Raw genomic sequence first — 12,467 nt, forward strand, 5'->3', positions numbered from 1 at the left:
CTTCAAGATGGCTCATAATACTGTTTTAGTTATACAACACAACTTCTGTATATAATATTTTGTCATACAGTGCCAGAAACCACTTAAGCAAGTCTATTTAAGGTCACTTAAATATTGATTAAAAATTGATGATTTAGGCAGGCAGTTTGTAAAATGCTAACAGATTCTAAACTTCTATAACAGCTTTAATGCAGAACTAAAGAAGCAAACTTTGTTTTTTTTATGGCTTTGATTTTTGTGGCTTTGATTTTTGGCCGAATCATCTCTGTAACCAAAGATGTGGACCAAACTATATAATTGCCAATATGGTTAACTGTGATATGTTAACAGTTGTTGTTAAGTGATAATCTTCATCATCTCATAATCCAAACATCCCAAAATAACTCCTGCAATTAATCATTTTTCAATCATCCTAATACTAAAGAATAAAAAGCCTGCAGTTCTTCAAGCACTTTGTCTTTGTATTGTTTCTGTCCTCATATAAAACTTCAAAAGCAGCAGATGAACTAAGTCTTCTCTGTATATAACTTATTCAAAAAGAAGGATAAGCATACAGAAAGAGGCTCAGTGTAATATATAAAAGATATGATGGCAGTATGATAGAACTTCATGCTCGAGTAGAATATTCCAAAGGAGAAAAATCTCTACACTGCCTTTGGTGAGTTTATGCAAATCTCAAAGACTTGCCTAGTACCCAAAGAATGAGTTGGCTTAGCCTAGAAGAGTTTTCTGCAGACATTTGCTGTCTGTAGCAGTGACGGGCAGATTAGGGCAGGAAAAGCATAAACATAGGAAGAGATTATGCTAGTAAGGCTTTAATATGCCTGCACAGGAAGGGCTTTGCAGTCCACGTCAGTTCTCAAAGTCCACAGTTCTGTAGGTGCAGCCTTTTTCTCCTGTTTAACCATTTATTCAGAGTGGGCCATTAGTATTAAATGCTACCCAGTCAGAAAGGCTTGCTAAAGTGGTGTTAACACTGTTTTACACTGTTGTACTGGAATGCTTGTGGTGCTAGAACCCTGTTGAAATGTTGTACGGATGCATGGATCGGTACAGGTACATATAGGTCTATTATAAAGGCAGTGTCATCCAGTCGTTGTGTTTTGGTGAAGAGTAAATGGAGTAAAGCTAGCAGAAATGTGGGATGAGCGGAATTGGGCAGCTGGTCCCACAGCAGGGCTTCCCCACACCTCCTGCCTGGCAGAGTCTGATTCATATGTGACTGAGTGGGAGTCTGGCTGCATATGCTGGCATCTACTGTTGCTGATGGTGCCTGGCTGAAGGAAGTGCTCTCTGTTTGGACTCCAGGCTCAGCTAGAAGCTCAGAGGGCCACGCAGGACTTCCAGAGGGCCACTGAGGTGCTGCGAGCTGCCAAGGAGACCATAGCCCTGGCTGAGCAGAGGCTGCTGGAGGACGACAAGCGGCAGTTTGATTCGGCCTGGCAGGAGATGCTCAACCACGCGACCCAGAGGGTGAGGGATGTAGAGCTTGCCTCCAGAGTTCACACTACCTTTCACTTCTCAGTCACATCCTTTAACAACATGCCTTGGGTAACCAGCTCACATTAAGAGGGCTTTTTTACTGAAGTAGCAAAGTGTAATTAAGTACATACTTGTTGGTAAATATGAGCAGTTATGGCATGTTTTACAGTACTGTCTTGCCACATTTTACAGCCATAGAACTGATATTCTGATGAATTGTGTATTTGTGTATTTTCTTTGTCTTCCTGTGTTGATAACATAATGAATACCCATATTGATTGCACTGTTCAAATACTGGCACTTGGCCTGATTTACTGAATACCCTATTCAGGATGGGTTAACTACATACCCTATTCAGGGAACAACTGAATGTGTGCAGTTTATTTTATATCATATTTATATTTTATAGTTTTTAATGAGAACTAGCAGTGAAACAACATGCTCATTAACTGTAATAAAAATAAAAATCTATTTTTTTACAACTTAAACTAAATCAAAAACTGGAATACCTACTGCAGAGCTAAAACGAAGAAAGAGGGGGAAAATACTTTGTTTTATATTTTCGTTGTGCGAATGAGAGTTTAGAAGTGTGTTTCCATGTTTGCTGGTTTTTAAAGAATGCTGAAGCTGAGCTCAGTCTACTGCTGTGCCAAATTCTGTTGTTGTTAAATACCCACATAGCATTCCATATGATACTAAAAACAGAAATTGAAGCTACAACTATTACTTTTCAAAAAAAAAAAAAAACTAAAATTTTCAATGCACCCCTAAAACTAAGTGAAACTAAACTGAAATCAAAAACAAACACGAGAAACTAAATAAAAAATAAAAAATTAATGAAAAATCTCAAATCTATATTAGCCTTGGAGGCAGCAAAAGTTATTGTCGTGCTAATAGTGCTTCTAGTGGAGGATATTCAGCCTGCTAAACTGAGTGAGTCACAAGCCAGGTCCATTATGTGCTTTGCATGCATATAAAAAGCAAGGATTTTCTGATCCCACTATTATTTATATAAACAGATTCCCCGGTCCCATTTGTGCATTCAGCGTATTTTGAGCAATTCTGAACTGTATCATAATTGTACCAACATCAAATCAAGGTGAAGTTTGAGATTTCACAATGCATCAAACTGTTTCATAAAATAAAATCTATTTGAATGGATGTAAGGTCAAAGATGGACACCACCATAAGCTTTTTAATTTCAAATAAAGTGGCATTTGAATTCACTGCTGTAAATCTGCTGCATTTGAAGGTGATGGAGGCAGAGCAGACAAAGACCCGTAGCGAGATGCTGCATAAGGAGACGGCAGCCAGGTACAACGCAGCCATGAGCCGCATGAAACAGCTGGAGAAGAAGCTCAAACGCACCATCAGCAAGTCCAAGTGAGTGTTCCAAAACACACACCGTGCTTAAATATTTATATTCTTATAGCACTTAGCCAACACGGTACGCCTTTGATGCTGACAGTGCCTTCATCTGATACCACACAATTGGTTACACACACTGGAGCTGAGTAGTTGATTGAACTCCCACGCATGTCTGCCTCTGGCACAGTGAGCTTCCTCCCACTGAGTGAAGAGGACTGTGCTTTAGGGCAACATCTGACTGTATACCAACCACTCGTGTACATGGCTTCTGCTGGTCTTTCGCTTGCAGTCCTCTGTTTTCCGCTTGAAGTCTGTTTTCTGGGCTCACACAAGCAACAGGCAAGCACACAATGAGGAGTGTAACGTCTCCTCACCCAGAACATTCTTCATAGTCTGAGTGTGAATGGGGTGCATGTGCAGATCTCTTGTGCTTTGTGCAGCTCTGCGCCGCAGGCAGGGGAAAGGAGGGTAAACCCTCCACCCTACATACACCAAAGCTGGCATGGAACAGCAGTTGCCATGGCAATATGTACAGTTCTGTTCATAGATACTGTATTTTCATTCTCTCTCTCTCTCTCTCTCTCTCTCTCTCTCTCTCTCTCTCTCTGTCTCTCTCTCTGTCTCTCTCTCTGTCTCTGTCTCTCTCTCTGTCTGTCTAGGCCCTATTTTGAATTGAAGGCAAAATATTACTTACAGCTTGAGGTAAGCTGTTTTTTGTTGTTGTTGTTGTTGTTGTTGTTGTTGTTGTTGTTGTTGTTTTGGCTAACCATTTACAGTGATTTAAAAGTATTTTTGTGATATTAACATTGAGAAATTCAGTGAAGTTGGAGTTGAGTTCTCTAGGTGTGGTTTAATATTCTAATGAGCACATTTTTGACACCTCATAGTCTAAAACTTCCAGTCTGCTACACCACTGAGGCAGAAATAAACAGTGTGAGTGAGCAGAAATGAGTGAAATAGGCTCACCATATGCAAGTTATGTTATCCCGGTGTCCACAGCTCACTAAGTACATTCAGAGTCTTAAAGAAAATAAGGTTCTTACTCACATTTACCACTGGATGTGCGTCCAGGGAATGCTGGCATGGCCGGTTGGACGGCCAGATTGAAACACAATCATACAGAATGCTGGCCAGACTGGCTGGATGAACAATTGAATGAACAAACTAAGAGACAAAGGGCAGAGAGACTAACTTCTTTTGTGTCCTTTTTAGCTTTCACTCTCAAAGTTTCTCTGATTTGAACACAGAAATTGTGGGGAAACACATGCTTTTGTTAAAGTATGTGAGTGGAGGAAACATGAGCCTTGAGATTTGTAATGCCCAGTTTAAATTGAAAGGCTGATTGAAAATTGAAAGAGTTTTGGCTAAATGAATTGGCCATTTCCTGTACACAAGAATATTAGTCATAGAGTAGAATCTGTTTGTATATATTTTGTGCCTATAACAGAGGAATAACCTATTTGGAAAGAAAGGATGGTTCAGGTTCCCTGGTGCTTTAAATGTAGGCCTTACCAGCACCAACTTAAGATATTGTATGCTTGAGGTGTTTAGAGTCTCAAGGTCTCTGATAAGAGAAAATTACTGCCATCCAAAAAAAGAATCTCCAACATGGTAACTGTACAGGAGAGGAAAAGCCCCAACTTTCAACGGAAGTCTTCTTGACCATTTCTATTGGCCTATTCGTCAAAAGAGTTTGACACAGAGCACAGCTAGTGTGTTCAAATGTGGAAGATGTAGAAAAATAAACACTTTTTCTGGACTCTGATTCAAGTTTCATATGTCTCCTACACTTTTTAAATAGTTCTTGGCTTGGGTGTACAGTTCTAGCAAAATCTTTGGTTTGTATAGAAAACTGAAGCCAGAGGATTTTGGTTTTAAAGAAGGCTTTCATGTTTTTTGTGATTTTCACGCATGTCTTCAGTGTGCACTCTCTCTGTATCTCCATCTTTATAGCAACTGAAAAAGAATGTGGATGACCTGCAAGCTAAGCTGACGCAAGCTAAAGGGGAGTATAAAACGGCTCTGAAAAACCTTGAGATGATCTCAGACGAGATCCACGAGCGCCGGCGCACCTCCGCCATCGGCCCGCGGGAGAGAGGGGTGGGGGCCGAGGGTGACGGGGTCACTGGAGATGACCTCACCAGCTTCAAAATAGAGTCTGATGGAATATCTAGTGAGTACGCATAATCAGTGGACGTATCATGTCATATTACTGTCGTGAAATATCACGAAATTTAATTTTTCAGTTTGCTTTCTCTGAAATGTTCACGTAGTGAAATTATTCAAGTTGGATCACTCATGATTAATATTCAAATTAGTGATGAAATTACATATATATATATATTATTAATATAATATTATTAATATTATTATTAATATATATATATGTGTGTGTGTGAGTGTATATATATATATATATATATATATATATATATATATATATATGTATATATGTGTGTGTGTGTGTGTGTATGTATGTATGTATGTATGTATGTATGTATGTATATATGTGTGTGTGTGTGTGAGTATGTATGTATGTGTATATATATATATATATATATATGTATATATATATATATATATATATATATATATATATATATGTATATATGTGTGTGTGTGTATGTATGTATGTATGTATGTATATACGTGTGTGTGTGTGTGTGTGGTGTCAGACATTTTTGAGGCACATGTTGGTTTGTAGGGGACAGTTCAGTGTTTGTCACTTCAGTCTGCTTGTGAGGAGTTTAGAGTATTAGGTGAGTCAGTGGCACATAATACATTTAAGCTAAGATGCTGGATGAGTTGAAAAGCGGTTACCTGATGTTGCTCCTGCAAGGAGCTGCATTGTTTTGATGTACGATATTCATTGCTCATTACCTTTGCTATGACAGCCTTATTGTATTTCTCTGGTGTCCTACAATAGTGAAGTAAGTAAAGTGCCAAATTTCTCTAAATGAACTGGTGAAAGATGGACAGCACACATTTCTGTCCTGTTATTTAGCCAAGGGCAAGAGAAACAAGCCACTGGAGCACAGAATGTGTGCACAGCAGTATCTTTGCCAAAAGGATACGTGGGTCTCGGCTACCGGAGTTGCAGATACAGTGCTGTTACCCTAGGCTGGACACTGAGATGTTTATGGGAATGTCCATCAGACTGATGTAAAAGCATTTTCATCTAGCCAGTAATAATGTTGATGGTAATAGTGTCCACTGGAATATCAGTGGGCAGCTGTCAGCTGTTGCTGGAACAACTAAACATTGTCACGTTTTCCTGATGTCTGACATTTGGCTTTGCAAGGTATTTTGTTTAATCTTTGACTTTTTATTATAGAGGTATTTCTACTGCTGTGCAGTGTAGGGTACAGATGAAGTGGTAAAGGCTATGGTGTCAGCAGGCCAAAGACAGATAAGAGCCTGTGGCATCCATGTTTATGAACCCAGTGTCACTGAGTGCAGTCACGAGGCTTGTCTTTTATTTGTATTGTGGATTAACCAGAGTGTGGGCCTTACTGTAATAAGACCTTGTTTGGATGGATAGACAGACACAAACATGGCAACAATTGCAGTTATATTTGTTAGAACTGTAAACTCGGATGAAGAAACATTTCTGCCAGGGATGGGCATTTTAGCAATTTTGATATTTGAATATGCACATTTTTATATAAATAGTGTTCACTTATCCCAATGAGAGTATATTGTATATACAGTAATGTTTAATAGTCATTATACACTCACCGGCCAATTTAGTATGCTAGTAAAAGGTTGGACCCCCTTTTGCCTTCAGAACTGTCTTAATTCTTCATGGCGTACTTTCAACAAGGTGCTGGAAACGTTCCTCAGAGATTTTGGTTGGTTATTTGAGCTCCTGTTGCCTTTCTATCATCTGGAACCAGTCTGCCCATTCTCCTCTGACCTCTCACAGCAACAAGGCATTTTCGTCCACACAACTGCCGCTCACTGGATATTTTCTCTTTTTCTGATCGTTCTCTGTAAACTCTAGAGATGGTTGTGCGTGAAAATCTCAGTAGACCAGCAGTTTCTGAAATACTCAGATCAGCCCGTCTGGCACCAACAACCACGCCACGTTCAAAGTCACTGAAATCACCTTTCTTCCCTATTCTGATGCTCGGTCTGCACTTCAGCAAGTTGTCTTGACCACCTCTACATGCCTAAATGCACTGAGCTGCAGCCATGTTATTGGCTGATCAGCTATTAGTGTTAACAAGCAATTGAACTAATAAAGTGGTCAGTGAGTGTAATATTTTAACAGTCAAAGTTATCAACCTTTTAGTGTCAGGAACAAAATGGAGGAACTGCACAGCCTCAACAACTAAATATAACGTTTTTCCAGTTTTCAGTGTGTCCACTCTGACTTTATTACAGCTTCCATTCTTTTTGTTGTCTTATTTATAGTGTTAGATGTTTTATAGTGTTAAGAGTCTCATTTCTCCGTCATTTAATCTTTTTTGTTAACTCCTCTGCCTTATGCCCATAAATGATCTTATATCAGATCCTCTCAGAAATATTATTAATAGCCATATTGACTGGGCTTTCAAGAAATAGAGGATGGTCTCTGACTTTTTGCACAGCCTTTGAATGTGCTGTGCAAATTGAGAATTTCATAGACATGGAATGTTTATTATGTGCATAAGAGGTGAGCCCAAAATGATTGTTTAATTTAATAAGATGACCAGGTTAGATGCTCATTTGAGGTGAAGTGCTTCAAAAATGGCTTATTTTATAGCTTAGTGTTTTTAAAGAAAGAAATCTTCTGTCAGAAGCATATTGAAACTTGTATTCAGAGACTGTTCAGATAGCTGGCTGAAACATGTCATCTTGCCTCTGTGTCTCTCTGCAGTGGCATCAGAGTCGTTTGAGGATGAGAACTGCAGCACCAGTGCCATGTCTGAGGAGGACTCAGAGACACGGTCCACCTGCAGCCTGAGCTCTGGAACCAGCAGCCCTCTGGACCTGCCCTGCCCCTTCTCTTCCTCCTCCTCCTCCTCTTCCTCTTCCCCTTCTCCATCGTCGTCCTCCCCTCCCCCCTCATCTCGGCCCTGCAGCCTGGAGTTGCCCAGCACGGTGTCTCTGTCTGACTTTGGCCTGATTTCGCCCATCCTGGGGCCTCGCAGTGAATGCAGCGGAGCTTCTTCACCAGAATGTGACCTGGAGAGAGGTGAGATGTTCACAGCAAAGCACTTGGGTTTTGGTATGTGGTAAGAACGTCCCGATCTGGTCCTAAAGCATGAGTATCTGAACCAAGGAAACACTATGGTTTGGATGGAAGTTGACTATAGGATTCAACTTTTATCAAGTTCCTTTGGTTGGCTACCAACACTCAAACAGTAATGAACAACGATTACTGGATGTGTGGCATGTCCTGGTGCAGGAAGCTGCAAACAAGAAGCTCTTCTCACTTCATGAGGTTTCAGGGCATGTGGAAGAACACATTCGCTATATTTTTTGTTATAATCTCGGTGTAAGTGCTCGCACCACTTCATTACTACCTTTACAAAACCAAACATGGAGTAACATGACAAAATTAAGCATTTATGTTACTAGAGCAGAGATTTTACACCCACGCTGCAGCATGCACCAGCGCAAACTCCAGACCACCGTTCTCTGGACGGCTTCCAGGTGTTTGTGTTTTCAGTGTTGAGAAAATATGTAAACAAAAGTAAGCTTGAAAAACAAAACAAAAACTAGAGCAAATCAGGCACTGCAAAACATGAACAAGGCTCCATCTGGCCTGGCATCTCATCCACATCACAAGCAGGGCTCTCCCTGGCTAAACAGCAGGCATAAGGATGGTGTAGCCAGCCCTAGCAACTATAGCTGCATCACCATAGACCTCCTTCACTGCAGACCTACGATTCATCTGTTTTTGCAGACTTGCTTCAGGTATTTGGTACTTGAGTTCTAGTATTTAGTAATTGTGCCTCAGGTACCAGTTTTAGTGCGTTAACAATTGTGAAGAATTGAAAGGACTACTTTTTAAATTTCTGAGTGTCATTATATTTGAATATACATGAGTTTACTAGAAATGTGCACTGTGAGGCTGTTTTGTACAAAAAGCACTTATCAGTTGAGACTCAGATATTCAGTATTAAAGGACTAAGATCAGGATTTGGTTGAACAAAGCTAATAAGGCATCCCGTGTGTTTGTGCATCAGATACTGCATATGCTGTTTGCATAAGAAAGACAGCTGTAGTTTTCAAGTGTCATGTTTATGCAAAACTGTGAAGATGGATTTTTCTTGGCTTCCTCCTCCTTGCAGCTGTGCCTCAGGACAGTCTGTTTGTCACTGTGACAGATTCTGCAGTGCCTCTGCCAGGTGTAAAAATAAGAGATGAATTGGCTGGTTGATATGCCCAAAAATCTTAACGTATCTTATTTTTCCATATTCTTAAACATGGATCACTGTTTATACCTCATATACGAATTTCATATCAATCGGTTATAAACCTGAAGGACACAGAGGACATCTGGCCTTTTCTTGCCTATCCTTTTTGTTGTCTGAGATGCTTTTTTTTAATTTGCAGGCTTTTTAACTCTGTGTAATGTCAACAGTGAAAAGCTTGTGAGCCAAACTGTCATCTTGATCTGTGCTGTTGTGAGTGAATGGCTAGAGTACCCCCCTCACTGTTCAGTAAAGTCAGTGTAATCACCCAGTGTACTGACGTATCAGGTCTGGGTTACGGATTTCTGCTGTAAGCGACTAAAGCAGTAAACAACTTATTTTTGCAAAAATCACCATTACTAATCAGTTTTTATTATTATTATTATTTTTGATACATATTTTATCATATCAAGTGGAAGGCATTACATTCTGTGCTTGTCAAAAAACCATTAACTCTTGCTGTCAAAAATAAGTGGATGAGATGCCAAAAATGTAATATCACTAATTTATATGCATATTTCTATGAATACAGTTATATGTATTTAGCATTTTGCATACTGCACTGCACTTAATCCTGTTATTTTTTTGTAATCAGACATGCAGAGGAGTGTTTTTTCTGAATGCTGACAATATCCACTGTATGCTTGGAAAAGCTTGTGACATACTGTACTTTCAATACTTTCATGACCTGCCCTACCTTTAAATTATTCATTCAACATTTTTGTAAATGTACTTTTTTTTTTTTTTCCTGTATTTGTAGGTGACCGAGCAGAGGGTGCCGAGGCTGAACTGAACAACACACTGAATAACAACAGCAGCATTAGTAGCATGAAGAACCATTTCCGCCTTCTGTCTCTGAAACGTGGAGAGATGGACAATGCCAAAGTCACCGGACGCAACCCCTTCAGTGTGGCCTAAAACCACCCCATCCCCCTCATTACCTTACTCCTCCTCATTTGGGTGAAGTATAGGCTGCCCTTACCCAAACACCTCACCACCTTCCCAACCACGTCATGTCCTAATTAAAGGCACTGGCAGCCGTCCATCTCTCACCCTTGAAGTCAGCACTGTTCGTTTTTGTTGAGACTGTTAAGCAGGTTCTGGTTGATCAGCGGAAGCAATCTCACTAGATGGTAAAGGATTATAAATGAGGGAGATTCTGCTGAGTTACTGAAATCCCTAATGTTTATATAAATAGCCTAAACACTGAACCAACTCAACCAACTACCAAAACCATAAAACCATCAGACGTGAAAAGAATTTGTGAGGTTATGGACGATGGCTAGGAGACTGGGGTGATATGGATGTATACTTTTTGAAAAGGGTCTTTTCTCTGACACTTTGTTTATTCATAGAAAGTCTTAAAGAGCTGAGTAAAAATTGAACGTAGAGATGAGTGATATCTCTTCATGGTCTTCTCACTCTTTGTCTTTCATGTTCACTGTAACAAAACCATGGCCTCAAATCCTGATCATTCATGCTGCAGTATAATAAATACGGCCAGTGCTTGTGCTTGCACTTGGCCTGGAGCATGGCAGACGCACCACTGACAAAGGTGAAAGAGAAAACTCCCAAAACTTTTATTCAAACATATCTAAAGGATTCAAAAACCTTCAGAACGAAATTGGCTGCTTCTCTAGTGCAATAAAGCTGAAGTTGACCTACGTTAGACCTCATCTATAGACATCTACAGTCATGCTGGACCTCTCCTCCGGGCTGCTTATACGTGACCTTTTCTTCATCCTGTCCTCATCAAGATTCGCTCCCAGCAGCATCATGATTAATGGGCTTGACCATTCACCTGGACCGTGTGCATGCTGCCATGTCTGTGTCTCTATAAAGATGGACAGTCCCCATGTTTGGTCAATATTGATAGGAAAAAAAGAGCAATAGATAAAGACATCTTGTGTTCTTTACAGCCGCCATTACCTGGATGTTTTATATACAGAGAATGGGTCATGAGTCTTTTGTTGGTTTTCCTGGTTTAACAAGGTTGGTTAACTACACTGAGGTCAGTTGGACTGCAAGGGTTTGCTGGCTTGGGAACATTTTACAAAGCAGGACTGCCCAGTTAGCTGGATAAACCCAGAGATTGTCCAGTCAGAGAAGTAAACAACGTTCTTATGGGATGGTCAGTTTTGGGACATTCTTATGGGATGGTCAGCTTTAAGAAATGGACCCCAGTTTTGAAAACACAGAATGAGTCGAAGTGAAATGCACTAATAGGAAAAGAGAATGAATGTTAACCAGCTGCATAATACAGCAGCTGCTGCTAGAGAGGCACAAAGCACAGCGTCAGTTCTAGTCAGCACACTGTATAGTCTTTAGGCGCAAACTTGTGTTCAGTTTTCCTTTTGTTTGTGTTCCAGCATTTTATTTGTGTGTTCTTTGTGTATGTAGTGGAAACAGATGGTAAATGCCATCTTAAAAACTGTGTTTTCATGTTTTATGATGGTCTGTTCCTGAGCAGCTTGCCTAGTTGTTTTCAAATTTAAATAAAGTAATATTCACTGATCTTTATAGTTTTTCTTCTATGCAGCCCTTTCACAGTCACTCTTTTGTTCCTGTCTAACAGCAATATTCAGCACGATGTGCAGGAGATCCATATTTTGCAAAGTTCTGTGGAAGATCAGCACAAACTCATCAGAACTAGCCGTGAAACACTAGATGTAGAGACCAAGGAAAGGAGAACTGCTGGATTTTGGTATTAACAAGACGGGCTGATACAGCACATGCAGAGAATCGTGTGTCTACTATTACGTACTCATTCATATTCAGTGTCTTCTGCCATTTGAACCAGACCCAGCAGTTTTACATATTTACTGATCCATACGTGTAGAATCCACTGATCAATTCCCAGAGTCAAGTTCTATATGTATATTTGTTGTGTGTGTATACTGTACTGCAGTAGAACTACTGAAAATCCAGCTAATTCACTGTCCCTGAAGTTAATTTTCCTTAAGTTCAGTAGAAAATCAAGTTTAGTTTTTCCCCCAAACCTCAGATGTAATGGATTAGCCAAGTCGTTTGGTGTCTGAAGCGTGCGCCTTTAGTTTTTGCACAGGGTCTAATAGCTAATGCATCCAACAGTGAAAGTGAAGCTTATGTACTCTAAATAGCATTGTGCTAATTGCATGTCTAAATCAGACGTCAGCAGCAAAATTTTTGCAAAACTAAAGAAGCAAACTGCAGACGTCAAAGAAGTCCTGGCCA

At 40.0% G+C, this 12,467-nt stretch overlaps 1 protein-coding gene across 1 annotated transcript in view; it reads left to right on the top strand.

Moving 5' to 3' along the window:
• Nucleotides 1-11,768, top strand: part of sh3bp5b (SH3-domain binding protein 5b (BTK-associated)) — a 33,119-nt gene extending 21,351 nt beyond the window's left edge. The window contains exons 4-9 of the mRNA XM_017714364.2: nucleotides 1,309-1,473; nucleotides 2,735-2,865; nucleotides 3,510-3,552; nucleotides 4,804-5,023; nucleotides 7,712-8,029; nucleotides 10,015-11,768. Coding sequence (XP_017569853.1) covers nucleotides 1,309-1,473; nucleotides 2,735-2,865; nucleotides 3,510-3,552; nucleotides 4,804-5,023; nucleotides 7,712-8,029; nucleotides 10,015-10,172 — 1,035 coding nt within the window. The 3' untranslated portion in view covers nucleotides 10,173-11,768. The remainder of the gene's footprint in view (nucleotides 1-1,308; nucleotides 1,474-2,734; nucleotides 2,866-3,509; nucleotides 3,553-4,803; nucleotides 5,024-7,711; nucleotides 8,030-10,014) is intronic.
• The last annotated feature ends 699 nt before the right edge of the window (nucleotides 11,769-12,467 follow it).

Source organism: Pygocentrus nattereri, chromosome 3, assembly GCF_015220715.1.
Source record: "Pygocentrus nattereri isolate fPygNat1 chromosome 3, fPygNat1.pri, whole genome shotgun sequence".
Classification (NCBI taxonomy): Eukaryota; Metazoa; Chordata; class Actinopteri; order Characiformes; family Serrasalmidae; genus Pygocentrus; species Pygocentrus nattereri.